The 27,720-nt window shown below is 41.6% G+C and overlaps 1 protein-coding gene across 1 annotated transcript; it reads left to right on the top strand.

The window, feature by feature from the left end:
* The first annotated feature begins 700 nt into the window (after nucleotides 1-700).
* LOC309545472 (cornifelin homolog) lies at nucleotides 701-15,543 on the top strand. The gene is made up of 4 exons (XM_082244681.1): nucleotides 701-922; nucleotides 9,289-9,425; nucleotides 11,923-12,023; nucleotides 15,437-15,543. Exons 1-3 carry the CDS (start codon nucleotides 811-813, stop codon nucleotides 12,013-12,015), a joined length of 342 nt encoding a protein of 113 aa, XP_082100807.1. The 5' UTR covers nucleotides 701-810; the 3' UTR covers nucleotides 12,016-12,023; nucleotides 15,437-15,543.
* Nucleotides 15,544-27,720: the final 12,177 nt, after the last annotated feature.

Genomic DNA, 27,720 nt, shown 5'->3' with positions numbered 1-27,720 from the left:
TAAAAAGATAACAATATTTTTCACATTTTTTTATATGAAAATCTCAAAAAAAAAAATGTAAAAATCTAAATTTTTTAACATTTTAGGCCAATTTGTTTTCTGCTACATATTTATGGTAAAAAAAAATCACAATAAGCGTATTTTGATTGGTTTGCGCAAAAGTTATTGCGTTTACTAACTACGGGAAAGATTTATGTCATTTTTATTTTTTTTTTAACTAGTAATGGCGGCGATCTGCGATTTTTTTTTGCGGGACTGCGACATTGGGGCAGACAAATCAGACCTCCGCTTTAAGAGCTAAAACGTTGAGGTCTTCTATTGTGTGGTCCGGTTGTGAGAAATGATGTCCCACTGGTGTGCAGAAACTATCTTCTTTATGTTCCTTGATGATCTGTGCAAATTCATCATCGCTTGCAACTTCTGTCCTTTTTCGCCTACATAGGATCCCTTGCTACATCTTTTGCATTGGATGAGGTACACAACATTATTGGAAGTGCAGTTTAATAGATACAAAGGCACGTGCATCTTTTTGATTATAGTTTGCAGGAGGAAACCAGAGGGTTACCACATGTGGTAAAGTTTAGCAATCTACATGAAATACTGCTTTCTCATTTCGTAATCTTATTAACTTCTCCTTTTCTAGACTTTAATTAGTGCTGTTTCTTATTAACAGGCTCAGAATCTCCAGTCCTCTGAATAGTAGGTGTTTCTCTGCTCTATTGTACTTGCAAATGTGCTTCTAAATTCGTGAATGGTTATGTGGGAGCAATATGGAGCTCACAATTTTTGTACTTTTATACTAGAGACACCATGGCAGTGCCAGTGATCAGCCAGCAGCCTGGATATGGCACCTATGCAGCCATGTCTCCAACTGGTGAGTGGAACAGTCAGCTCTGTGACTGTTTCTCGGACTGTGGCATTTGTAAGTATGAATACAACTTTTCTTTATTGTTTTACCAAATATATAGAAACACAGAAATCTAATATATAGAAAATAACTAAAAAGGTTTTTGTAGGATGTTTGTGTGAGCTAAAATATCTCAAACTTATTTTTTTTGTGTTACTGTTTGGTTGCTAAAATTATAACAGAATTTTAAAAAAATGTATGTTATCACAATATATGTCAGTTAAGTTATGCAACCAATCAGAGAATCTCTCTCTACACTTTATCATAATCATAATCAGAATAATTTAAAATTTCTGATTAGTGACAATAATTAACATATTCTCTGGGTAATAATTTAACATGAAATATAATGTACCTGTATATGTTAGGTGGTCAATCGTATTGTGATGTTTTCTATGTGACTGGGCAATTGTCAGGATGCCTTTGGGTATTTTTGGACTTCATCAGCCAGTTGGTAATATCTTCAAAAATAGTCAAACAATCCAGCACTCAGACGGTGTTACATCCAAAGGTGTCACAGCTTGTAATGCTACACATGATGCAGCCCTCCCCAGACATGGAAATCTGGGAGGTAACTGTAAAAACACATAGGAGGGCGCAAACACCTTGTGTATTACGACCACCACCTTTCATTAAATCAAAAAGCCCAAAGCATACTTACAAATATAGCAAATATAGCATGGAACAGGCCTATCAAATAACAACTCCAGCCGTGGGACGATGTCATCTGACCATAATGCCAAATCTAACCTGTCTTGGGGACATCCCTTCTTCAGAGTTTAGTCATGATATTTTCTGTGTAACTGGGCAATTGTCAAGATGCCTTTGGGTACTTCTGGATCTCATCAGACATCTTTAGCCAACAGTTGTTAGGTAAACATCCTCTGAGCTACATGTTGCTATGAGAATATGCCAGGCAGCACAGGTAGGTCCTTGTTTGCCTTGTACACTATAATGCACTCAGACATGATGGAGCAGCACAACACTATCGAGATTGCCGCTGTTTTTACATTTCTGCAATTCTATTAAATGATGCACTGTGCAAAGCAGAAGAACCCTTATTGGTTTAGAGTGCTGGGCTCCAACTACCTTGCTGCTTTAACCACTTTAGCCCCAGCCCTATTTCGGACACTTTTTGTTCACAAGTTAAAACCAGTATTTTTTCCTAGAAAACTACTTAGAACCCCCAAACATTATATATATTTTTTTAGCAAAGACTCTGGAGAATAAAATGTCGGTCATTGCAAAATTTTTTGTCACGCGGTATTTGCGCAGCGGTCTTTAAAACGCCATTTTTTTGGAAAAAATTTGAAAAATCACATTTCACTGCATTTAAAAAATACTAAACAGTAAAGTTAGCCCATTTTTTTTGTATATTGTGAAAGATGATGTCACGCCGAGTAAATAGATACCAAACATGTTACGGTTTAAAATTGCGCCCCCCCGTGGGATGGCGACAAACTACGGTCAATAGAGATCTCAATCTGCGACGCTTTAAATTTATTTAACGGTTACCAGTTTAGAGTTAGAGTGTAGCTCTTTTTTTTTAATTATTGCCCACGCTCTGGCGATCGCGGCGATACCTCACATGTGTGGTTTGAACAGCGATTTCATTTGCGGCTCGACTTGCGTATACGTTTTTTTTTGTGCGCGAGCTAACGGTGACGGGGACGGCTAAATTTTTTTTTTTTTTTTTTTCCTATTTATTTTTTCTTTTTTTTTAAACTTTATTACAGGTTTTTAAAAAAAAAAAAATCTGATCACTTTTATTGCTGTCACAAGCAATGTAAACATCCCTGGTGACAGCAATATGTCGTGACAGGTACTCTTTATGGAGGGATCGAGGGTCTAAAAGACCCTAGACCCCTCCACTACACTTCCCTGTATGCAAAACGCCGAAAACGGCATTTTTGCATACAGCCGTTTTTCAAATCTGCCGCCTTTTGCAGCACAGTAACCCGGACGTGACGTCATGGACGCCGCCTCCGGGTTACGTCATCGGAGACCCGATCGATGCCGTTTCCGGCATTCATCGGGACTCCATCCAGCCGGCGGACGTGCCGGCTGGGTGCTCGGGGCTCCCGGTGGGACGGTAGCCCCGAGCAAAGCCGCGGAAGGCGGCGGGAGGGGGGGGACGTCCCCTCCCGCCCCCCCGGGTAACGATCGAGCGGCTCCCGAGCCGCATCGATCGTTACCGACGGAAAGCCGACCGTCGGCTTCAAACAACGGTACCGGGATGATGCCTCTAGCTAGAGGCATCATCCCGGTATAACCCCGCAAAGTCTGATGACATAGAGGTTACGTGACTGGTAGTAAAGTGGTTAAGAATACATTAAAGCAAATCCATGGTCACAGCATACGGTTTCATTTTAGAACATCATCATCGTAAAAAGCAATGCAAACAACTATTATTTTTGACAATCCAATATAAGCTTACTTTAAAAAATCTCCTTTCATGTTGTGAGTTCTGCCTATCTGATGGCTATCTCTTGTCACAACTTTCTGGGTTCCCTGCATGCTTTGCAGCTTCTCCTCTGCTGTTTACCTTCAGTTTCTAAGGACAACATATCCCATGGTACCTTGCTGCCTGGAAGATGTGATTCCTATACTCACTCCGCCTCTGCAACTTGTTGCTCAGAAGGTAGACTCTGTTACATAGTTACATAGTTACATAGTTACATAGTAGGTGAGGTTGAATAAAGACAATAGTCCATCCAGTTCAACCTGTGTAGGTGTGTGTGGCTGTAATCATCTCACATAGCCCTGAATGTTCTGATCCTTGAGATGTACGTCTAAGAGTCTTTTGAAAGCCACCATACTACCCGCAGAAACCACCTCTTGTGGTAGAGAATTCCACAATCTTGTAGCCCTAACAGTAAAGAACCCCCCACGTTGCCTGAGGTTAAAACGCTTCTCCTCTAATCGCATTGTATGCCCTCGAGTCCTCATGCAATCCCTTCGACTGAACAGCTTATTTTCTAAGCTGAGATCCCCATTGAGATATTTAAAAATTGCTATCATGTCCCCCCTCAGGCGTCTCTTCTCCAGGGAGAATAAATCAAGCGATTGCAGACGCTCTTCATAATTAAGGTCCTCCAATCCCCTAATTAGTTTAGTTGCCCTTCTCTGGACTCTCTCCAGCTCCAACACATCCCTCCTGAGGACCGGGGACCAGAACTGGACAGAATACTCCAGAGTTTTATAAAGTGGAAGGATTATAGACTTATCTCTGGAATACATACCTTTCTTTATGCATGCTAATATTCTGCCAGCTTTGGCAGCTGCCGCTTGACATTGCATGCTATTGCCTAATCTATCATCAACCAAGACTCCCAGATCTTTCTCCATTTTTGATTCCCCCAAAGGTTCCCCTCCTAAAGTGTATTGTGCTTTTATGTTTCTAGTCCCCAAGTGCAAAACCTTACACTTCTCCACATTAAACCTCATTTGCCAAGTCGTTGCCCATTCCGTTATTTTGTCCAGGTCATCCTGTAGGATATCTGCTTCATGCTGTGCAGTTATTGCCCTGCCTAATTTTGTGTCATCTGCAAAAACTGATATCGAACTACTGATCCCGTCCTCAATGCTGTTTATGAATAAATTGAACAAGGTTGGTCCCAGGACTGAGCCTTGGGGCACCCCGCTTGCCCCCTCAGACCAGTCTGAGTATGCGCTGTTTATTACCACCCTTTGGACACGCCCTTTTAGCCAGTTCCGTATCCAAGAGCAAACCCTGCTGTCGATACCTACAGACCTTATTTTATAAATTAAGCACTTATGGGGAACTGTATCAAACGCCTTAGCGAAATCTAAGTACACCACATCCACTGGTCTGCCCCTATCTAGCTCACAGCTCACCTCCTCGTAGAATGTTAGAGATTGGTTTGACAAGAACGCCCATTTGTAAACCCGTGCTGGTTACTGCTGATGATGTTGCTGTGAAATGCGTGACAACAGTGCTTACGTGCACAACATAGTGAATATGTGTCACAGAATTAAGGGAAGTAAATGTGAGGGGATCTTCACAAAGTAAGTTTATGAACTTTAAGATTGTTCATATTTCCAGGAGTAGGCTACAAATAACTGAAATAAAATGAAGAATTAATATAGGATTTTAAATCTTGACCATAGATAAGCTTTAAGGATAGTTTAATAAATACAAAACTGTAGTAAACATTTTTTTAAATATTTTTTTTTTATATTTTTTAAAAATCTGCTCTAAAATGACTCTTTTGCTAAAATGCAACCTTCTAATAAAGGGAAAGAAAACACTGAATACTCACCGCTTCTGCTGTCTGCTCCACTATCTCTGTATTAGTGGAAAAGTACCAGTGCTTGAGGATCCCAAAAATCCAACACTCCTATTAATGTTGATTCGGTGGTCCCCTATTGCGCACTGTGGTTCAGTTCGCCGATCTCTGTGTCATTGCTTTGTGTCCTGTGGTAATGTAGGAACCAACAGAACAAAGTTGAACACCAATCAATATTTTAATTTTGAAAAAACTGGGGAAGAGGTTTTCACTGCAGTCTGTACTTGTGTAAAGGAGGTTTTCCTTTAGTCAGGACAATCTAGAATGTAAAGGAAATCCCATATTTGACAATTGTAGCTGGCACAGGTGCGCTGTTGGAGGTTCCCCTTTACCTTTTCAAGTGATAAGTGCGAATAATGGGATTTCCACTCTTTATCTTCTGTCATCAGGACAGGAAGTGAAAGACAACAATAAGGGGGTATTCCCACCTGCGAATGCACCATTCCTCTGATTACATGAGAGAACCCCAGTTCCCACAATTAGCTGTGAGTAGGCAGCCCAATTGAAAGCACTAGAAGGCTGCCGGCTATCGCAGTTAATCAAGCCCACTCGCAGGTAATTGCTCATGAAGCGCTTACATGCGAGTGATTGGTCTATTACAGGGGTCTTCAAGCTATGGCCCTCCAGTTGTTCAGGAACTACAATTACCCATCGTGCCTAGTCATGTCTGTGTTTTTTGTCTGTGAAAACTGTCAGAGTTTTCCAATGCCTAATGGGATGTGTAGTTCCGCAACAGCTGGAGGGCTGTCGTTTGAGGATCCTTGGTCTACTATATTTATTACAAGTAGTGTAAGCTGATGCTAACTGAGAACCCAGGCTAGTTGTTCTGAGCAGGGAAAGCATTGAAACCAGTCAGCATAGCCGCTAGGCAAGTAGCATTTTCAGAAGGAAGTCAGCAATGCAAAGTCCTATACTTTTGTCATGGCAGGCTAATTAAATAAAGCATTGAGCCAATAAAAAAAATTGACCCTTATTACTTCTTAGATGTGTTTAGTTGCAAAACTGCTGCAAAACACAATCATATGCAGGGGAGGACTGGGCCAGGGGGGAGGGGGGCAATTGCCCCCTGGGCCACTCTTCTGCTACAGACATGCCTAAATTATTCCTGGTGAAGAGAAGTAAAAAGTCCCCGCTGCTGACCTACTGAGTGCAGGATGAAGACAAGGACAGAGCGCAGCCCCCCCCCCCCCCCCCCCAGCATGAATGGTGTAAACTGGTTCTGAGCAGAAGCTGGTTCCATGTCCCAGCTCCCCTCAACCACCCCCTGCTTGCCAGGTTGGGAACCTGGATTCGACCGGTGGGTTGAGAGTACCTGGAGTGGAGCTTCAGCATGAAATGGGGGTCAGAAGGAGGCCGGGAAGAGGGAGAGTGGGAGGGGGTCCGAGTCACTGCACCATGGGCCTCTGGATTGTACTTGCCCCCTGGGTCGAAAGTTGCCAGTCAGCCCCTGATCATACATTTGCAAGTTGATGTATATTTTTTTTGGCATGGGGCAGAATTGCCCACACACATACACTACAAATCCTTTGTTAAAGCAACTAAAAAAAAATCCAGCTGCCTTTAAAGTGGTTGTAAATCTCAGTCATGGAATCTGAGCAAAGCACATGTATCTGTAGTGTTGACTTATCTCTCTAATGCTGGCCATACACTATACGAAAAATCGTTCAAACTAATTTTCGAAAAATGAACACTCGGCCATGAGAGCAAACGATATTGCCATCATGTAATGACCAATAAATCGTTTAGAGAACATATTTGAATCTGTTTTTTGTTCGTTTTGTCACATATATCTAGTCCAAACAGTTTGGACAAGAAACACATTAATCTTTCAATTTATCGTTCGTTCGAGAGAAAATCCCACACTTGTCCTTTGTTTTTTGGGCCCAAAACATCACAATCGATAACTGATTTGTGCCAATTATCTGGCGAACTGTCCAAATGGCTGCATTCCGGCTGATTTTTCGTCTAGTGTATGGCCAGCATAACTGTCATTTCGATGGTGCTTCCTTCCTCTATTTATCAGCATGAGTCACTTCTGAGAAGTTTCCCAGCACATGAGATACAGTAAATTTGTGTCAAAAAGGGGGGGTTGGGGTAGAGCTGAGCAGACAGCTTGTCTATTCAGAACACAGTTCTTCAGAATACAAGGCTTTATCTTTTTGGCTATGGTAGAGATCGTTACATCATCCACCTGCCTCTCTGCTTCAGCCAATCAAAAAAAAACATTGTATTTATTGGTAAAATACAAGGCTTCTTGTGAATGGCTGAGCAGTTTGATTTTGTTCCAGGAACGGTAGGGGGAGTTCCCATACCTCTGCCGGAACATAGTGCCTTACAACGCTGATGGCAATTGCACTTAACCACTTGCCGACCGCCGCACGACTATATACTGCGGCGGTCAGCCCCTCACAGGCAGAGTGACGTATCGGTACGTCACTAGCCTGGGAGGGTCTGGGGAGCGAGCGTGCGCCGCCGGCTGCTCGATGTCCGCCGGTCACTCTGCGATCGTCGGGGGAGAGGGAGAAAGGCAGGCAGCTTGTGTAAACAAGCTGCCTGTCAGTTCTCCCTGTGTAGAGACACTGATCATACAAATCTACTATGTAGAACCATTGATCAGTGTAACTACACCTCAAGCCACAGCCAATCACAGTTAGAATCACGCCCCTAGGGACACACACAGCCCCTCCCTCTCAAATAAAGTTAACCCCTTCACTGCCAGTGTATTTTTACAGTAACAGTGCATATATATAGCACTGATTACTGTAGAAATGTCACTGGTAACCCCAAAAGTGTCAAAAATATCAGTCAAGGGTCCGATCTGTCCGCCGCAATGTCGCAGTACCGCAAAAAAAATCGCAGATCGCCGCCATTACGCGTTAAAAAAAAAAACAACAAAAATGACAAAAATCTTTCCCTTTGTTATTAAACGCGATAACTTTTGCGCAAACCAATCAAAATACGCTTTTTGCGATTTTTTTTACCAAACATATGTAGCATAAAACAAATTGGCCGAAAATGTTAAAAAATTTTGATTTTTACTTTTCTTTTTTTGGGAATTTCATATAAAAAAATGTGAAAAATATTGTTATTTTTGCAAAATTTACGCTCTTTTTTTGTTTATAGCGCGTGATCAAAAAATCGCACAGGTGATCAAATACCACCAAAAGAAAGCTCTGTTTGTGGGAAAAAAAGGACGTCAAATTCGTTTAGGTACAGCGTCGCACGACCGCGCAATTGTCCGTTAAAGTCAGTGCCGAATCGCAAAATACCCCCTGGTCAGGAAGGGGGTAAAATCTTCCGGGGCTTAAGTGGTTAAAGTGATAGCAAAGCTGGAGCTAGGCTTTAATGTCCCTTGTACAAAGGGCTGTCTAGGTAAAGTGCATCCCTCGTGGCATTTTAGAGCTCCTGGGGGGGACAGGTGCACCCTTCAGCCCCACTGTCTGCAGTCTGTAAAAGTCTATGGCAGGTTGCAGTTGGGGGGGGGGGGTCTAAACTCGGGACCCTAAATGCTAGTACCATTTGGTACAATGTGTTCAGGGACGCAGGTCTGGAATACAGAAAACCTACATTGCAGACTTTCATCCCTGAACAAACAGGGCCCACTACCACCCAGTACAGCGTTCAGCCCTGTCCAGCTGCAGCCTGCCTTAGACTTTGACAGGCTGCAGGCAGGAGGTTAAATGCTTCACCTGACCATCCCAGGCACACTAAAACACCAGAAAGGGTGTACTGCACCTAGACAGGCCCATGTTCAAAGGACCACCTGTGGTGGTGGAAGGAAAGAAAATCTAATCATCATCTAGGACGGGGGTCTCCAAACTATGGCCCTCCAGTTGTTCAGGAACTACAGTTCCCATCATGCCTAGTCATGTCTGTGAATCTCAGAGTTTTACAATGCCTCATGGGATGTAGTTCTGCAACAGCTGGAGGGCCGTAGTTTGAAGATCCATGATCTATGGGCTTCCTTAGTCAGCCACCACAAACAACGGTTACTGTTGATACAAGACCCAGGGGCAACTTTCCACACACAATACAGCATACTAACATAATTATCATATATTTCTGTTTCAGGTCTCTTTGGATTCTGTTTTCCAACATGCTTAGCATGTTATGCGGCTGATAAATATGGTGAAAGCTGCTGTTTGCCCATGGTCCCAGGAGGGATGACTGCAATGCGAACACACATGCGCTTGACTTATGGCATTCGTGTAAGTATTTTGGCCAATTCGATCCATATAGGCCACACAAAGAACAGTGATGAAATTTGCAGTGCCACTGCAACTTTCACCAATGAAATTTCAGTTAACTCTAGTTACATTATGTGTAAGGGTGCTCAGTTTACTTCCTGGGGTCCTCCTTCGGGTGTCCACATCATTGCATAATTGATGTGGACACCTGTTATCGGTGGAAGCAAGACAGGAGATCTCAAAGGACAGTAAAGGGACCAGTGTCCAAGAAGATAAGAAGCAGGGAAAAATGTCTGGTCCCTGGGTAGAAAATTAGCTTGGCTCATACAGAAAAACTGAGACTTTGATCCATACCACTCGAGAATGGCTTAGGAATAGGGGTTTGTAACCAGGACTTTAATCAGGACTGAGAAGTAAGGTAACTGATGCACAATGCACTATTTCCATTTCATTTTTGCTTTAAGTTTGGCTTTACGAAGTAGTTTAACTCCAGGCAGCCCTGTTTATAACTAAAGTGATATTAAAGACACACTGTTTAATTTACTTTTGTTCATTAAAAAAAAAAAAACATCAAGTACCTTTTTTCCTGTCACATGACCCTGCTCTTTCCCAGCCTGTCTGTAGGGAAACAGTGGCAGGAGGAGTTTCGAGTCACATGTTCAAATAAAAAAAAAAAAACAGTAAAAATAAATAATATCAATAACTTATTTTAACCACTTGCTGACCAGCCAACAGTCATTTTACTGGCACAGCGACGTACCATTACATCCCTCTGCCCATGTGCACTGCATGCACCCCCGGGGGCATTCAGTGGCGCGGTCTGCAACTGCTGTGTCAACCAGACACGGGATTGTGGTGCTCAGTATCGGGTCACTGTAATCGGCCCAGATACCACGTGGTTGCTGTGTGATTATATGTCACCTAGTAAACAACAGTCATGAATGCAATCCATTCATGACATCATTTTTACTACTGTGTGTGATTTGTGATTCGTCACCAGTGATCACATGGTACCTGGGCCAATCACAGCACCCTGTACCATATGATAGCTCTGAACCAACCACAGCATCACCATAGTAAACAATGAGTCATGAACAAAAGCCATTTATGAGTTCAAACAATTGCTGTTACAGTGATCATCACTGTAACAAGCAATCATAATGTAAAAAAAAAAAAAAAAAAAAACCTGATTACCCCCCCCCCCCTCCATTATGGTGGCACTTAATTACTCTGATGACAGTAGAAAAAAATGTAAAAAAAGATAAAAAAAAATGTTTAAAATAATGGATAATGGAATAAGAAATTTTTTTTTTTTTTTACATACTCTTACCAGTCAGAATCCCTGATCACCACTACACCAGTCATATAATGACACTGTACTGGGACAGTGATAGTATATATAAAAAAAAAAAAAAAAATTGAAAAAAAAAATTACATTTTTAATTTTCCCAAAAAATTGTGACAAAAAATGTCAACTTCAAAAAACCCATTGGTGATTACCACCACAAGAAAGCTCTATTTTTTTGTGAAAAAAAAAATATATAAATTCTATTTCGGGACAGTATTTTGCAATTGCCAGTTAAAGTAGTACAGTGCTGAATAGCAAAAAATGCCCTGGTCATAAAGGAGGTAGAACCTTTCTGGAGTTCAAGTGGTTAAATTGTCATACAAATATATATTTGACATGAAATTTGTATTTCTTGGCAATTACATAGTGTGGGCAGATTTCTGCCAGTCCCAGCCTGTGTCTCAGAATAACAGGGAGGTGAAGCTTCCCCACCCCATTGCATTTAGCTGTTTAGTGGGCATGGAGGCGGAGGGAGCGAGTGGGCTGTCATTTACCACTGTGTACACACTCACATTGTGTGACTCTATGATCTGCTCAGATGTGATCAAGAAGGAAATGCTCATAGTAGAAAATCTATTGAAAACTGAGCATGTGCACTAGCTGCCACCACTGCTCTGCAAAATTGCCCAACTGCTGTGGGGACATTGACAGGAGGGGGGGATAGAGAATAGCAGGATCAATCAGGTTTTTTGCAGAATACAGAAAACAAATCCCATAGAGACTGAGTGAGTATAAATCTAATTATGGATGGTTTTTATTGATGTGGGTTTAATGACACTGTAATCTTTAAATATGTACAAATCATATACAATTTCCTAAGCCAGAGGAATACATTTATGTGCTCTAGCTGGCTAATAGACATGTGCAATTAATTTTCGGTTCAAATGCTGACAGCTGATAAGTCATCGGTTGTTAAAGACGCGGCGGCCAGCTTTCCAGCCCTTTCCTTAACAACCAGCTATTCTTCACACAGATCGGTCGATAATTTTTCGATAAATCCGAATTCGAATCATTACGAAAATTTGGAATTCGTTAGAAAAGTAATAAACGCAACAAAAATAAACTAAATAAATTCCAAATGGAATCAATTAAACAAAATTAATACCATAACAAATCTTTCCATTCTGCACATGTCTACTAGCTAAATATTACTGTGTTTACCTCTTTTAGGGTACTGTATGCAATGATGCCCTTATGATGCTTTTCTGTGGATGGTGTGAGGTGTGTAGAATGACTCGGGAAATTAAACGTTATCGTCGTTAAGCTACGTGGTAAGTCTTTAAAAACGAACCTCAATTCCTTGAATGTCAACCTACTACAGTTGGGGTGCAGATAAAAGACCAATCAACTTTCACACAGATAGAGAGCAGCAGTGATCAGCCTAAATTATAAGAAACCACAGTACAGTAGCAAAATACGGGAGATGTTTCATGTTGGATTACTGCACAGATCGGAAAGACAATAAAAGAACACTGAGATTTCATTAGCAATATTGTTGGAATTTGTATTTAAACCATATTTGTGTTGCCCAGATTTCAGCGTTAAGCCTAGTACCTTCATTTAATCAGTACAGTATCTGTCCGTAAGAAAATCAAGTGACCAAGACCTCGCATGTGGAAAATAGAGATGGAAGCAGCGCTCTCCACAGGGGTAACCCAGTTCAAGCATGAGTTCCTCTCCCAGGTGCCATGACTCCGTGTGTCCTTGCATACTAAATCAGCATACAAACCTAGAAAGAGCAGGCAACACTGTAATCCTTTGAAATGTCCTTTATTTGGTTACATCAGAGTAACAATAAAATAATAGCACTGACGCGTTTCAGCAGAGAGCCTTAGTCGAAACTACGACTAAGGCTCTCTGCCGAAACACGTCAATGCTATTATTTAATTGTCACTCTGATGTAACCAAATAAAGGACATTTCAAAGGATTACGTAAATGAAGAAAAACTACAGGCTCAGTGCAATTATGAGTCAAAGACTCTCTGCCACATCCCTATATATAATGTAAGGAAAAAAGAGAGAAAGGAACCCCAATGGGACTTTAAAGGCAGCAAGTAATAAAAAAAATATAGATAAAAAATCACAAGATTTATTAGTACAAATTGGTAAAAGTGATAAACATCACAGTACATTTAAGAACAATGATTAAATCATCACATGGTTTGTAAATAGCTAATATCTTCCACTTGAGACCAGAACCCAAACTGGATCTCATGGGTAAAGAGACCCGAACGGAAATGAGATTCTCACAAGATTCCCAACATGTTTCAAATGTTCTATTTTTCTATATTCCGAAACATGTTGAATCTTGTGAGACCCTCATATCTCTTTGGGTCTCTTTACCCATGAGATCCAGTTTGGGTTCTGGTCTCAAGTGGATGATATTAGCTATTTACAAACCATGTGATGATTTATTCATTGTTCTTAAATGTACTGTGATGTTTATCCCTTTTACCAATTTGTACTAATAAATCTTGTGATTTTTTATCTATACTTTTTTTTTTTTTTTTACTACTTGCTGCCTCTAAAGTCTCATTGGGGTTCCTTTCTCTCTTTTTTCCTTATATTTCAAAGGATTACAGTGTTGCCAGCTCTTTCTATGTTTGCAAGACCTCGCATGCTCAGAAATGAAAGAATACATTACAATACATTACATCATCACATGTAGCTGTATTTTGTCTTACGAGAATTTTCGTAACTCCAGTAACCTAATCCTTTTTTAAATTAGACTAGCATGCAAAAAAAAAAAAATAGATGATCATTCATCTGATGTTCTCATTGTGTGTACCATTGTGTGGCATCCTCATCTTGGATGTCAGAGGATCTTGTCTCGGCACTGGGATGTACTGTTTGACATCTTTCTGGCCCAGGACCTTTAAATGTGAACTATAGTCACCTCCACTCCCAACAATGCAGTCCATCACCAACCACTGGCATGTTCACTGATTTTCTTCTGGGTACTGATCTTTAGCCATTTTGATAGGCCAGGCTGGAAAGGCATTATTTAATCTCGTTTAATTGTACACTAAGCTGCGGGTGTGCAGCTCAGAGTACATTGAAAACAAGCAGGTATGACTGCTTTAATGCAGAAGAGACATAGGGGTTAATTTAATAAAACTGGAGAGTGCAAAATCTGGTGCAGCTTTGAAAACAATCAGCTTCCAGGTTTTTTTGGTCAAAGCTTAAAGTGGTTGTAAAGGCAGAAGTTTTTTTTATCCTTATGCACTCTATGCATTAAGATAAAAAGCCTTCTGTGTGCAGCAGCCTCCCCTCAGCCCCCCTAATACTTACCTGAGGTCCATCTAGATCCAGCAAGGTTGCAGGAGTGTCTCGCTTGCCCGGGACTCCCCTCCTCATTGGCTGAGATAGCAGCTTTGCGCCATGGGCTCCCGCTGCTGTCAATCAAAGTCAGTCAGCCAATGAAGAGAGAAAGTAGGCAGGGACAGGTTGCGACTCCGTGTCTGAATGGACACAGGGAGCTGTGGCTCGGCTTGGAAGCCCCCATAGCAAGCTGCTTGCTGTGGGGGCACTCAACTGGAGGGAGGGGCCAGGAGCACCAGAGAGGGATCGAGAAGAGGAAGATCTGGGCTGCTCTGTGCAAAACCACTGCACAGAGCAGGTAAGTATAACAAGTTTGCTATTTTTAACTATAAAAAAAAAATTGAAACTTTGGTATCACTTTAAATGAACAAAATTAAGTTAAAAGCTGATTGCCTACCATGCAGAGCCACATCAGATTTTGCACTCTCCAATTTTAGTAAATCAACCCCATCGCACGTCTCTTCTGCAATAAACATCTGCCTGTTCACAAATATTTATTTAGGTGAGTAAAGTTCCACTTTAAACTTCCAGTTACTGAGGTGATTTATTGTTGCACTATCTTTAGTTCAGTACTCTAAAGTGGAATAAAACTCTCTGAGCACCACAAACTGAAAATGCTGTTTAATTCATTAGTAATGTTTGATTTTATTGAGAAATCACTTTGCAAAACACTCCCCTGGCATTTCAAGCTGCAGCCATCTTAAATAAGGGTAGATGCATCATATAGCATTTACTCACTAGAATCCATCTGCCCATAGCTTAGACATGCAGGCATGAGGTTGTGCTTAGATGCCCCTCATCCAGATGGAAAAAAAAAAAAATGAAGACTCCTGGGATGGATGACATAATTTTGGCCTAGGCAACTGCAGAAATAAAAAATAAAATAAACAAACAAACAAATGTAAGATACCTTTCTAGCTTGTTGCTCTAGTGCTTAGCCCAAGAGGCTGAGGTGTTCCCCGCATTTGTGTCCGTCTCTCGAGGGGGTGGTGTTGTTGGTTTGCCCTCTCCCCCCCCCCCCCCCCCCTCAATTATTGAGCACCAGCTGCCACTGCTAGCAGCCTAACTAGAGAAGGGTGCTACATTACTAATGCTAGCAGCATAAGGACTTAAAATAGTTAATGTTGGTTTTGAGAGTTTAGTTCTGCTTTTATGGTTGATAAGGAGTGCAATTGCTGTTTATCTCATTGTACATCCTCAATAAATCTTTTCAGTGTGCTGATATCCAGTGTGATCTCTACATTGATTGAGATGAGGTTTGGCGGTCTGCCAAAGGTCTACTTTGTGTGGAGTAAATAACTTACCTTTCTTCATCACTGTCCGCATACTTGCTATCAATGATGGTATTTTTTATATCTTTCAGGCTGCCAGCAGGATGAAATCACAGGAGAAATCCACCAGACTATTGGAGTACCCCCTAAGAAGAAATTGTATAACTGAATTCTCTTTTTTTTTTTTTTTACAAATAATCAATGCTTTATAATAATAAATGTGTTAATGTATCTTGTATTTGTGTATTAAGGTCTAAAATCACACTATCTTAATTAGATATAGGTAATACATTATTTGTATGCCTCTACTGAGGGTGATAAGGAGATAGGGACAATATAAATGATCCATAAGACCACATATGGAGAATAAGAGTTGGGTGGAGCCAGAGAGGAAGAGACAGGCTGGAAAATAATTTTATTCTTCAGGCAAAAAATGTTTGAACCATATTCAAGAAAGACAACTGATGTAACTGATAGTCAATTACCACCCAGAGCTGGAGACAATACAAAATCACAAAGAGATTTGAACCGTCTATGGCCAACCTTGTGTCTATATTCACTCCTCCTCTGTATCTATGGAGGAGCAAATTAGCCATCCCTGGACAGTAGCATTGTCAGTCAGTGGAGATGGTAGTGGTAGATGGAACCGGAATTGCAGCTGACTGCATCCAAGCTGGCCCCACAACAAATCCAGCTATAAGCTTTGCTAGCCCGCGGAAATATCAAATTGTCCCTGTCTAACATTTCACAATAAAGAGGGTTAGTTGCAGACATTTACAAATATATTTGTAAGCTACAATGCTTACGTCAGTACCGGTACAAGATCTAGAGCCCAGGGTGAACCAAGCTGCAATCCCCTCCCCCTTCAGGATGTAAAAGCATTATGTGTCAGCAAAAATCTCCCCACAAAAACACTGAGCACTAATATGCATGCTTACCCCTATGCGTAACTTCTCCCTCCTCCCAGTACAAATACACCCCCCCCTGCTGAAATCCCCCAACTCAGCACAATTTTTTCCCCCCTATCCCCAAAATCCCCCCCTCCCAGCTCAAATGCCTCCCCCCAAAGAAAAAATTCACCCCCGAGCACAATCTTTTACCCATAAAATTTCCCCTATTAATACACATCTCCCCCCCCCCCCACACACACACACACATCAAATCCCCCCCTCCCCGCACAAATTCTTCCCAAATCCCCCTACCTAGCACAAGTCTTCTTCCCCCTCCCAACACAAATTACCACTCTTTGCACTCCCCCCCCCCAAATTTCCCCTCCTAGAACCATACTTACCCACTGCAGCCCCCCCCCCCCCCAAAACTCCCTCTTCCAACACAAATCCTCTGCCAATCTCATTGTGGTGACCCCCCCACCTCACATAATATTACATTGCCCAGGGAAGCCCTCCCTTCTGCCCACCCCTTGTCTCAGCCCCTCCAAATTGAAGCATATTTAGCAATGAATAGCTTAAGTTCGCCTTGAGGAAGCCCACTCGGTACAGGGACACATTTGGTGCCCAGCCCAAGAGCACAATGGCATCTGAAGGCATCCAGCCTGTCCCCACAACAAATCCAGCTGACAAGCTTTGCAAACAAGTGCCAACTACCCTAATCCATAACTAGCCAATGTAGTAAGGTGCACATAGATGGGCAATGCACCTCACAAACAAACAAAAATTTCCCGGTACACTTACCAGCTAGCCTGTGGAAATATTTAATTGTCCCTGTCTAACATTTCACATGTTCATGTGTAAGCCGCAGTGCTCACATTAGTACCGGTACAAGATCATCTGGAGCCCAGGGCTAACATGCCAAACTGCACCCCCCCCCCCCTCAAGATGTATGAGCATTTTGTGTCAGCAAATATCTATTCCTAGTAATAAAGAAATGTGACCAGCGCTACGGACTATATGTTTGGGAGGGAGATAACAAAGATAGAGGTGTAAGCTGCCCCAATCAAACCTTAGGTGTAAGGTGCAAGTGTTAAAAGAAATGTGAAGATTGGTGATGGCGCTACCTATAAAATAAAATAAAAGCAACCATATATAGTGCCCCTTGTGACGTGAAAGGGGATATATTGGTAAAGTGACCCACAAATGGTGCAATATCTAAAAATAAATTGTGGATAAAAAGTAGGAACAGAGATTTATTCAAATCAACCAATAAATGCGGGAAATAAAGTAAACTGATGACGTGACAAAAAACCCACAACCGGAAATATGTGAGTAGTTTCCAAATAAACTATAAATGTGCCACGTACATATGTGTAAACATAGGTGAAAAAAAAGGAAAAAAATATTTTTGGTGAAAAAAGTGGATAGGTGAAATTCCACGAGTGGCCACTAGGTGGCGCTAAATAATTAGTACAACCTGTATGCTGATGTATGGGGAGATTCCTCTTCGTGATAAGCGAGCAGTCAAAAGGTCAGCGGCGGGTGACCTGAGTGCTCACATAAAAGGAAAAATACCCCATGGTGAATTGTTGAAACATACAGTCATACAAAAGCGGCGTAGTAGACTCACTCGTACAGTAGATCAGGATCAGAAGAGTCGTGTTCGCCGGGAGGCTTCCGCGTTCCACGGCCGACAACCGGAAGTGACGTTTGACGTCAGAGACTCCGCCCTACGCGTTTCGTCACAATGACGTCAACTGGAGCGGCGTCAACATAGCATACTCCCGGAATATTTATAGCCGCCCGTATCCAGGCAACGGAGGGGACGGAACAACACCGCCATCTTGCTACTCCCTCTCCGGAAGCCATATTACTCAGCCACTAGCTTCATTCTGGATGTGCAGGGGAACGGCCATACTTCATCATATCTGATCTATTTAATTAGTCCGAGTGTGCTACAAGCCTTTAGCATTCTAAAACATAACTTTATTGTGATCATACAAAAAACATGCTAAAAAGCTCGGCTGTTTTTGTTCGTTCTACACGGTAGACATTTCTTACATCTGAAAAAACCATTAAGGCTAGTCGGAAGGGTGATCCGTTTTGGAGGGTTAATCACATTTTTCACCAGTCTGTCTCTTAGAGTTGGGGCTCTTCTGTATATAAAGGTAGGTTTCCTTGGTAAAATTTTCTTCAGTGTTTTATCTGCTGCAAGAATGGGCCAGTGTTTTTTGATTATTCTCTCGACCTCTTTGTGCTGTCTATTGAAGCCGGTGATAAAGGCAAGTTCATAGTTGTTCTTTTTTTCTTTTTTATCTTTATCCCTTATGAGTTCCTCCCTGTTCATATCTCTCACTATTTTCTTAAGGTTTCTCATTTCCTTCTTGTTGTATCCCTTCTCAATAAATCTCTCTATGAGTAGATCAGCTTGTATGTCATAATCCCGGGCATTACTACAGTTCCTACGTATACGTAACAACTGTCCCTTGGGGATATTCCATTGCGGATGGTGACAGCTCCTCTTTGGTATGTAGCCGTTCTTGTCGGTCTTTTTGAAAAATGTCTTGCTGTAAATATTTCCATCTTGTTTGAACAGCTCTAGGTCCAGATAGGATATTTTTTGTTTGTCCCAGTTCCCTGTGAACGATAATCCATATCTGTTTCCACTAATTTCGTCAAAGAAAGTCTGTAAACTCTCACTATCCCCTCGCCAAATCAGGATAATGTCATCTATATATCTCTTATAGTATTGCAAGTTGGGTCTTTCTACACTAAAAATCTGTTCTTCCTCCCATTTCTGCATAAAGATGTTTGCAACACTTGGTGCATATTTGGCTCCCATCGCGACGCCCTTGGTTTGTTCGTAATACTTCCCCTTATACCAAAAGTAGTTGGAATTCATGGCCATTTGCAGGCCCTCAAGAATAAAGTGTATCTGTGCTTGTCTGAGGTCAGTGTATTTGTGCAACGCCCAGTCAATACTATCTAACCCATCACTCTGTATGATGTTAGTGTACAGGGAATTTACATCAATAGTTACCAGAAAATCTTCTTCTGTAACGGTTACATTTTTAATTTCATTTAGTAGTTGTTTACTGTCCCTAAGGTACGATCTCCCCTTAGGTACCAGGGGTTGCAGGAATTTATCCAAATACTCCCCTAGACGTGAGTGCACCGAATTGATGCCACTCACTATAGGGCGTCCTGGGGGCTTTTTTTCATCTTTATGAATCTTGGGTAAAAAATAAATAATAGGAGTTCTTGCTTCTTCCAACTGGAGATATTCCGCTTCCTTACTGTTTAAAATGCCCATCCTCTTTCCTTTTGCAATAAAATCCTTTAAAACTTTTTGTAGTCTCATCTTAGGGTTTCCACGAAGTTTCTTGTACGTGTCTTCTGCGCTTAATAGCCTTTCCAACTCCTCCTCATATTCTTTTTGGTTTAAAATGACTAAACCACCCCCTTTGTCTGCGGGTCTGATGACAATCCCCTTCTTTTTTTCAAGTTTTCTTATTGTGTGCCAAATATTCTTCTCTTTCCTCCTCTCAATTTTCAAATTCCTAATCTCATCCTCTACCATTCGTTTGAACACTTCCAGGTTTTCGTTTTGTGGATTCTTAGGATTGAAGGTCGATTTATTTTTCAAGACAGTGTGTTTAAATTTGGTGGGTGCCGGAGGGGTGGTTTTGTTTTTCTTAATCTCAAAGAATTTCTTTATGTTAATCTTTCTGATATATTTTTGAAGATCAATATAGGCCTCGAACTTATCCAAATTCTTATCAGGGGCATATTTAAGGCCTAGATCCAAGATTTTTAGTTCCTCCTCATCAAACATTATTCCACTGAGATTGAATATTCCTTTTCCTAGTAAACCCTTCTTCTTTTTCTTTGTCCCTCCCCGTTTTCCCCTTGGTTTTCGTTTCTTCTGTATTCGAAGTACCTCAGTGGTTCTTCCCTCCTGTTGGAATTGAACCCTTCTGGTCTCCATGTTTCTCCTCGGTCCCCTTGGGGTCTTGGACCTCTCTGTTCCCCTCTCCATGGAGTGTGTTGGCCATTGGGTGGCCCCTGGTATCCTCTTTGTCCTCCCCGTTGTCCTTCTCATCTCCATGGTTGTTGCCACCCATGGTTTCTCCCTTGGGGAATATCCCCAAGGGACAGTTGTTACGTATACGTAGGAACTGTAGTAATGCCCGGGATTATGACATACAAGCTGATCTCCTCATAGAGAGATTTATTGAGAAGGGATACAACAAGAAGGAAATGAGAAACCTTAAGAAAATAGTGAGAGATATGAACAGGGAGGAACTCATAAGGGATAAAGATAAAAAAGAAAAGAAGAACAACTATGAACTTGCCTTTATCACCGGCTTCAATAGACAGCACAAAGAGGTCGAGAGAATAATCAAAAAACACTGGCCCATTCTTGCAGCAGATAAAGCACTGAAGAAAATTTTACCAAGGAAACCTACCTTTATATACAGAAGAGCCCCAACTCTAAGAGACAGACTGGTGAAAAATGTGATTAACCCTCCAAAACGGATCACCCTTCCGACTAGCCTTAATGGCTTTTTCAGATGTAAGAAATGTCTACCGTGTAGAACGAACAAAAAACAGCCGAGAAAGATTACCAACTTTACTTCCAATACCACAGGAGAGGTGTTTAGGATAAAAGATACTATCACTTGTACCAGCTCCTATGTGACATATGTCATTGAGTGCCCATGTCACTTACAGTACATCGGAAGAACTACCCGACAGTTGTACGTTAGGATACGTGAACATGTCAAAAACATTAGAAAGGGGTTTGAGAAACACACCCTTTCTAGGCACTTTAAAGAGGTACACGCTCAGGATCCTTCGGGCCTCATTTTCTATGGGATAGACAAGATCAAAGATGACTGGAGAGGCAGTAATAAACGCAGAATGGTTTCACGCAATGAAACCAAGTGGATTTATTTGATGAGATCTCTCCGGCCCGAAGGATTAAATACTGACATAGACCTGAACTGTTTTATTACAGATACATAAACATTCAAACTCTTTTTACCTTTCATCCTCCACCCACCCATTTTTATAACCAGATGTTTTTTACAGACGAAAATGGGTTTTGGCTTTCTATCAGTTTTTATTGATTTTAATCAATTTCTTTTAATCGTAAAACATACTATTATTTTTTATAATTTTTTATATTTTTTATAATTTGTCACATACACGTATGTCTTGACCACCCTTCTCATCCAGCATCCTCGGGATTCCTTTTTTACCATCTAAAGTATATACATTTTAGTGCTTCATCCTCATTTTTTGAACACATCTTTGACTTCCTCCTAATATCACATCTATGTCCTCCTCGATATATTCATATGGATTTATCATTTTATATTCCTCCTTTTAAACTATACATAATATATATTCTCCTGGTTTTTTAGTTAATCAGATTTAATCCAAAAAAGTTTTTTTATACTTTTTTATTCTTTTAGGTTTACTCATTATGCTCCGCACTGCACGTTTTTATTTATTCATTTACTCTAATTTATTTATTTTTCAATGTATTTATTACACTTTCCTTTCACATTAGTACCCACCTTTGGATATATATCCAGACTTTTTTTGGTTTTTTATTTAATTTTTATATTTTTCCTTTTTTCATGCCATTTGACCTTCTCATCCAACATCACTGATCACGTACACATTGGTATATACCATCTTATCTGGTAGTAGTTTTTTCCGTGTGTTTTTCCTTCCCATCCAGTACCATGAACATTGGCACACGTATATGCATACACATTTCCATGTCCTTAATCCTTTGTCTAGCTACTATTAAATGATATGGTTCTTATCCGTATTGAACCACCTTCACTTATGATGCTACACCATTATGGCATCTAATTTTGATTATGCTTCCTGCTCGCTTACATAGACCGCATTAGAACCTGTCCTGTATGGTTCGAGTAATTTTTTTATATATACGTTTTTATATATACTTTTCATTTTTTATTTTTCTCTTCTCCTTTACATATTTTTTATGTTTTATGATATAGGTTTTTATGATATATACATATATATAATCTTTTCTAGTAATATATACTTCAGATATGGCCTTCCTGTTTTTTACTATTTATTCGTATGGCCTTTCGTTTTTAACTTTTTTTATACTTTTCCACAATCCGGGCTTTTTAGCATGTTTTTTGTATGATCACAATAAAGTTATGTTTTAGAATGCTAAAGGCTCGTAGCACACTCGGACTAATTAAATAGATCAGATATGATGAAGTATGGCCGTTCCCCTGCACATCCAGAATGAAGCTAGTGGCTGAGTAATATGGCTTCCGGAGAGGGAGTAGCAAGATGGCGGTGTTGTTCCGTCCCCTCCGTTGCCTGGATACGGGCGGCTATAAATATTCCGGGAGTACGCTATGTTGATGCCGCTCCAGTTGACGTCATTGTGACGAAACGCGTAGGGCGGAGTCTCCGACGTCAAACGTCACTTCTGGTTGTCGGCCGTGGAACGCGGAAGCCTCCCGGCGAACACGACTCTTCTGATCCTGATCTACTGTACGAGTGAGTCTACTACGCCGCTTTTGTATGACTGTATGTTTCAACAATTCACCATGGGGTATTTTTCCTTTTATGTGAGCACTCAGGGCACCCGCCGCTGACCTTTTGACTGCTCGCTTATCACGAAGAGGAATCTCCCCATACATCAGCATACAGGTTGTACTAATTATTTAGCGCCACTCGTGGAATTTCACCTATCCACTTTTTTCACCAAAAATATTTTTTTCCTTTTTTTTCACCTATGTTTACACATATGTACGTGGCACATTTATAGTTTATTTGGAAACTACTCACATATTTCCGGTTGTGGGTTTTTTGTCACGTCATCAGTTTACTTTATTTCCCGCATTTATTGGTTGATTTGAATAAATCTCTGTTCCTACTTTTTATCCACAATTTATTTTTAGATATTGCACCATTTGTGGGTCACTTTACCAATATATCCCCTTTCACGTCACAAGGGGCACTATATATGGTTGCTTTTATTTTATTTTATAGGTAGCGCCATCACCAATCTTCACATTTCTTTTAAATATCTATTCCTACTGGCCAGGAAGTACAGTAAGCTGAAAAAAGGAAAAACAAAAGAGTTCCTGTGATTCCAGGAGTGCAGTAGTCCACAGGGGATAGCTGGGACTGGTGTCATGCCAGAACATAGTCAGTGGGATGTGCAGATAGGCGAATTTGTGTGGCAGGCAGAGACGGTCAACAAACAGGCAAAAAATTGGTCCAGGCAGCAGGCAGAAATGTGGTGAGTAAACAGGTCAAGTGAGTACAGGTGGCAACACTGCACCTGCATGTCGGTGATCAGGAATAATGTTGTTGGCTGCACTGGTCTGGGGGACACTGGGATTAGTGTGACAGTGATCAAGAACACTGTTGTTGACTGCACTGGTCAGGTGACATTAGGACTGGTGTGGCAGCGATCAGGAACACTGTTGCTGGCTTACACTGTTCTGGCAACACTGGGGAATAGTGTGGCAGGAGAAAGGAATACTGTTGCTGGCTTACACTGGTCTGGAACACTGGGGCTTTTGTGGCAGTGATCAATTACACTGTTGCTGGCATGCACTGGTCTAGTGACACTGTGACTGGTGAGGCAGTAATAAGAGACACTGTTGCTGGCATACAATAATCTGATGACACTTGTCTGGTTTGGCAGCATCACTGTGTCCCCACCTGTTTGCTCCCCCTATCACTGTTCCCATCACCATGCTCCTCTTGTCACTGTGTCCCCTCATCACTGTGCTCCTCCTGTCACTATTCCCCCCATTGCTGTGCTCCTGATCACTGTGCCTCTTTACAGCCCATTCCCCCTGAAAGAGTAATGCCCCGTACACACGTGCAGATTATCTGAAGACTTTTGTCTGCAGACTTACCAAAACCATATAATATGAGGTCAAACCTAAACACTTTCAATTTGTATGCAATCCGGCAGGCCCTTGCACTACATAGAAAAGGTAAGTCTGCAGACAAAAGTCTTCAGATAATCTGCACGTGTGTATGGGGCATAACAATGGAGGTCATATTTCATACCTTCCTTGGGTCCCTCCAACCGTACCAGGTGGGAGCCATCAGGAGTCAAAACGCAGAGCTTCGAGGGCAGAGCAGCTCTATGCAGAGATTGTTTTATCTCGCTGTGCACAGCTGCTGTGTGTGCCATCAGTTGCTTAGGACGCCAGAAGTCCTAGCAACTGATAACTACAAAGAAGACTGAAGTGGGGGGAGAAGTGAAAAGCGCAGGCAGGCCCTACTAACAGGAAATCTCACTGGGCTCAGAGTAGAGCCCAGTGTTGGAACTTGTTATAGAAGTGGGCTCCACGACTCCAGCCCAGATCAAGTGGACCTGGGGACTTACTTAAATTCCCAGGACGATCCCGTGGTTGGGAGATATGCCCCATAGTGACACTGCACTTGCTCTGGTGACATTATGTAAAAATTGTACTGTTTCGACCATTGATCAGAGATACTGGCTGCTGCACTGGTATACATTGTCATCAGTACAGCAGCCAGTGTCTCTGATCAATGGACAGCAGTAAAATGTCACCATAGTGACACTGTACTGCTCAGGGGGATGTGATCGTTTTTTTTTTTGTTTTTTTTTACATTCTGAGTGCTTACTACAGTCCCGATGATTGTAATAGGCACTCAGTTTCCTCTCACAGTAGATCAGTTCAATGGATGCATCTTTCAGCCCATTGTTTGTTGATTTATCACAGCGATCACATGGTATAGGGTTAATTTTACTGGTCCTGTACCCCATTCTGTTATCCGCTGTGCACAAGGCACACTGCTGTGCGCTCTAGAAGCTGCACAAGAGTGGCAGATCCGAGAGACCAGAAATATATACACTTCTGAATTGATGAAGCTCCTATCTGGCTGTGTATCTACATTGGCTGGACTGTAAGTGGTTAAAGCAATAGTAAGCCACCCAAAAAAAAAAAGGGCCCCCTGCAAGATTATTCCATAATATGCTAGTATGCACAGTATACTAGAACATTATGACAGACTTACCTGCAAAAGCCCTTTAGCACAGTGCTGTCATGGCTCCTTCTATCTTCACCTGGTCTTTCTTCCGGGTCCATGGGCTCTGGCCGTTTGAATGACTGGGGCCGCAATGATGTCACTACCATGCATGCATGCGGGAGCTGTGGCCGTGGCACGATGCTCTGCGTTCCACGGCATACTGTGTGTCCTGAATGCAGAGTGTGAGTGACGTCATCAGCTATGGCTGATGTGAATATCCCCTGAATGGTGCACGTTTAGGAGATATTAATTGTACTTACAGGTAAGCCTGATTGTAAGCTTACCTGTAGGTACAAGTTAACATAGGGACTTTAATACCGCTTTAATCAGTTACAGCAATTGTTATTGTAGCACAGCCCCCGTAGGGGTTGATGAGTATGAAGATCCCTGGGTCTCCCTCTGATTATCCTGCAGTCAGATGATTGAGTATTTTTACACAGCAGGTGCACACTCATCCACTCTTTATCCAATGATCAGTCCAGGGGATTTGTTTTTTTTTATTTATTGGTAGAACTTGGATGGGAGAAAGGATTAGTGGGATACGCCAAATTGAACTTTGCACAAAAGTGGACAACTCTCACTTGGCCTCCTTAATTGAACTGAATAGCAGACCCTCTGCTGAAGCATATAGGATTTGTATGGAAGAAAAGTCCTTTGCTCACTCTGGCAGCAGACTCAAAAAACACTGACTCCTCAGAACACCAATCAGTATATTCTCTAGCTGCCACCCGTCCACTGCCTTCACTAGCATGAAGGGATGGCCCTCACTGAACAGGCCCCTAGACGTAGATCTGTACTCACAGCAACCAGAAACAGACCCTCCCAGGTATATCTTCTTCTCAGTTAGTTCTACTGGACATCAGGGTTACAGCTTCTGTGACTCCAGCCCTCAGGTCGACCACCTTAGGCAGCATGGCAGCCTGTACAGGGGAGGGGCAGCAGCCCCCTCCCTTTCGGGACCCTTCTCTCCAGCCAAAGACCCCCTGCACACATGCTCTCTTGCTATATATACAGTCACCCAGCAAGCCTTGAGGGACTTTCCTCTGTCAATGGCCAGGGATGTATCCACACCCATGCTCCCGATTGTCAGGTTTCCTCTCACTGTCCAGTATACCTCCTATTGGACCAGTGTGAAACAAGCAGACAACATGATCATCACATGATCACATTGAACAGACCCTATCAATGGATCACTGCTACCTGTTAGGCAGAAAGTATTTAAATGTGCCTGATAGTTCCCCTGGTAAGCAGGTAAACCCCAAAACTATGCACTCTCTTGCACCTACCTAGGAGGGTGCTACATTTTTTTTTTCTTTTAGAAAAAAAGGTTTTATATATAGGCAAAAATGCTGGCCACTGTGAGTACCCCTGTCTGTGTTAAATGGTTTGTCTCAACCCTCTAACTGCCAGCTTTGCTGGACAACTTGGTCTAGTAAAGAAACTTCAACAATGACAGACTGACTAGCCAGATCATCAGGTAATAAATTATGTTATAGGGGGACTCAGAAAATCAAAGACTGTTGCGTTAATCCTACCCACAGACTGTGAAATTCACTGTAAGTAATTTTTTTATTTTGGCTATATTTACACTGTAAGCTTTGAAAAGGAAAGACAGAAGCTGGTGCAAAGCTGCTTCAATCTTGGTAAATAACCCTCAATGTCTTTCTATAATGCCGATAGTGCTAAAATTCCACAATTGTAACATGAAGATCCAATTTATGTCATTTTTATGTTGTTCCTTAAAAAGTGAATAAAGAAAACCTTTTGAATTACAACTGATGACCACACAATAGGAAACAAAAAGATTAAGTATACATCTCCTTGGGAAAGCATTTCCTGTTTTTACCGCAAAATGTGTTTCTGCAATGCTTATTGTAAAATCACTAACGCCACTATTGTGACATTGCACAGAAAGTTCATTGGACATGTTGCCATGCTTTTCTTTCGTAATTAATAAACATGAAAAAAAAAATAAACTTTCCAAAAATGACAGGTCTGCACTAATAATCTGGTTCATATTTGGTAAATCAGCATCACAGCATAACAATGACAGTCTTATTGGTAGTGGAACATTTCTTAAAGAAACCAATGAAATTCTTCTTTTCATCCTTCCTGGTTCACATGGGACAACAAATGGGCAAAGCTGAATGGTCGCTATGGGTTATAACCAATTTTTTAGGTATTTTTATGTACAGTGCATATTGCAGTGTTTCCCAAACCTTTCCTTCAGTCCCACTAGAAATTCATTATTTGTGGTAACTGCATGGCTAAGACACTGATTACACCCTATGTGCATATGTGGGATTACCTGCTAAATATTGGGCCCCATTCACACTTGCGAATGGGAACATTTACAATAACACGTGGGAGATCCAGCTGTGGTCCCTGGCAACTAGCTGTGG

Source organism: Pelophylax lessonae (assembly GCF_965119305.1).
Source record: "Pelophylax lessonae genome assembly, chromosome: 2".
Classification (NCBI taxonomy): domain Eukaryota; kingdom Metazoa; phylum Chordata; class Amphibia; order Anura; family Ranidae; genus Pelophylax; species Pelophylax lessonae.
Note: the sequence above shows the minus strand (reverse complement) of the source record. Positions and strands in the feature narration are given on the sequence as shown.

Coding starts and splice junctions, on each gene's coding strand:
- LOC309545472 (XM_082244681.1), top strand. CDS start 811: ATGGCAGTGCCAGTGATCAGCCAGCAGCCTGGATATGGCACCTATGCA. Junction 923..9,288: donor TTTCTCGGACTGTGGCATTT/GTAAGTATGAAT, acceptor TTTCTGTTTCAG/GTCTCTTTGGATTCTGTTTT. Junction 9,426..11,922: donor GCTTGACTTATGGCATTCGT/GTAAGTATTTTG, acceptor TACCTCTTTTAG/GGTACTGTATGCAATGATGC.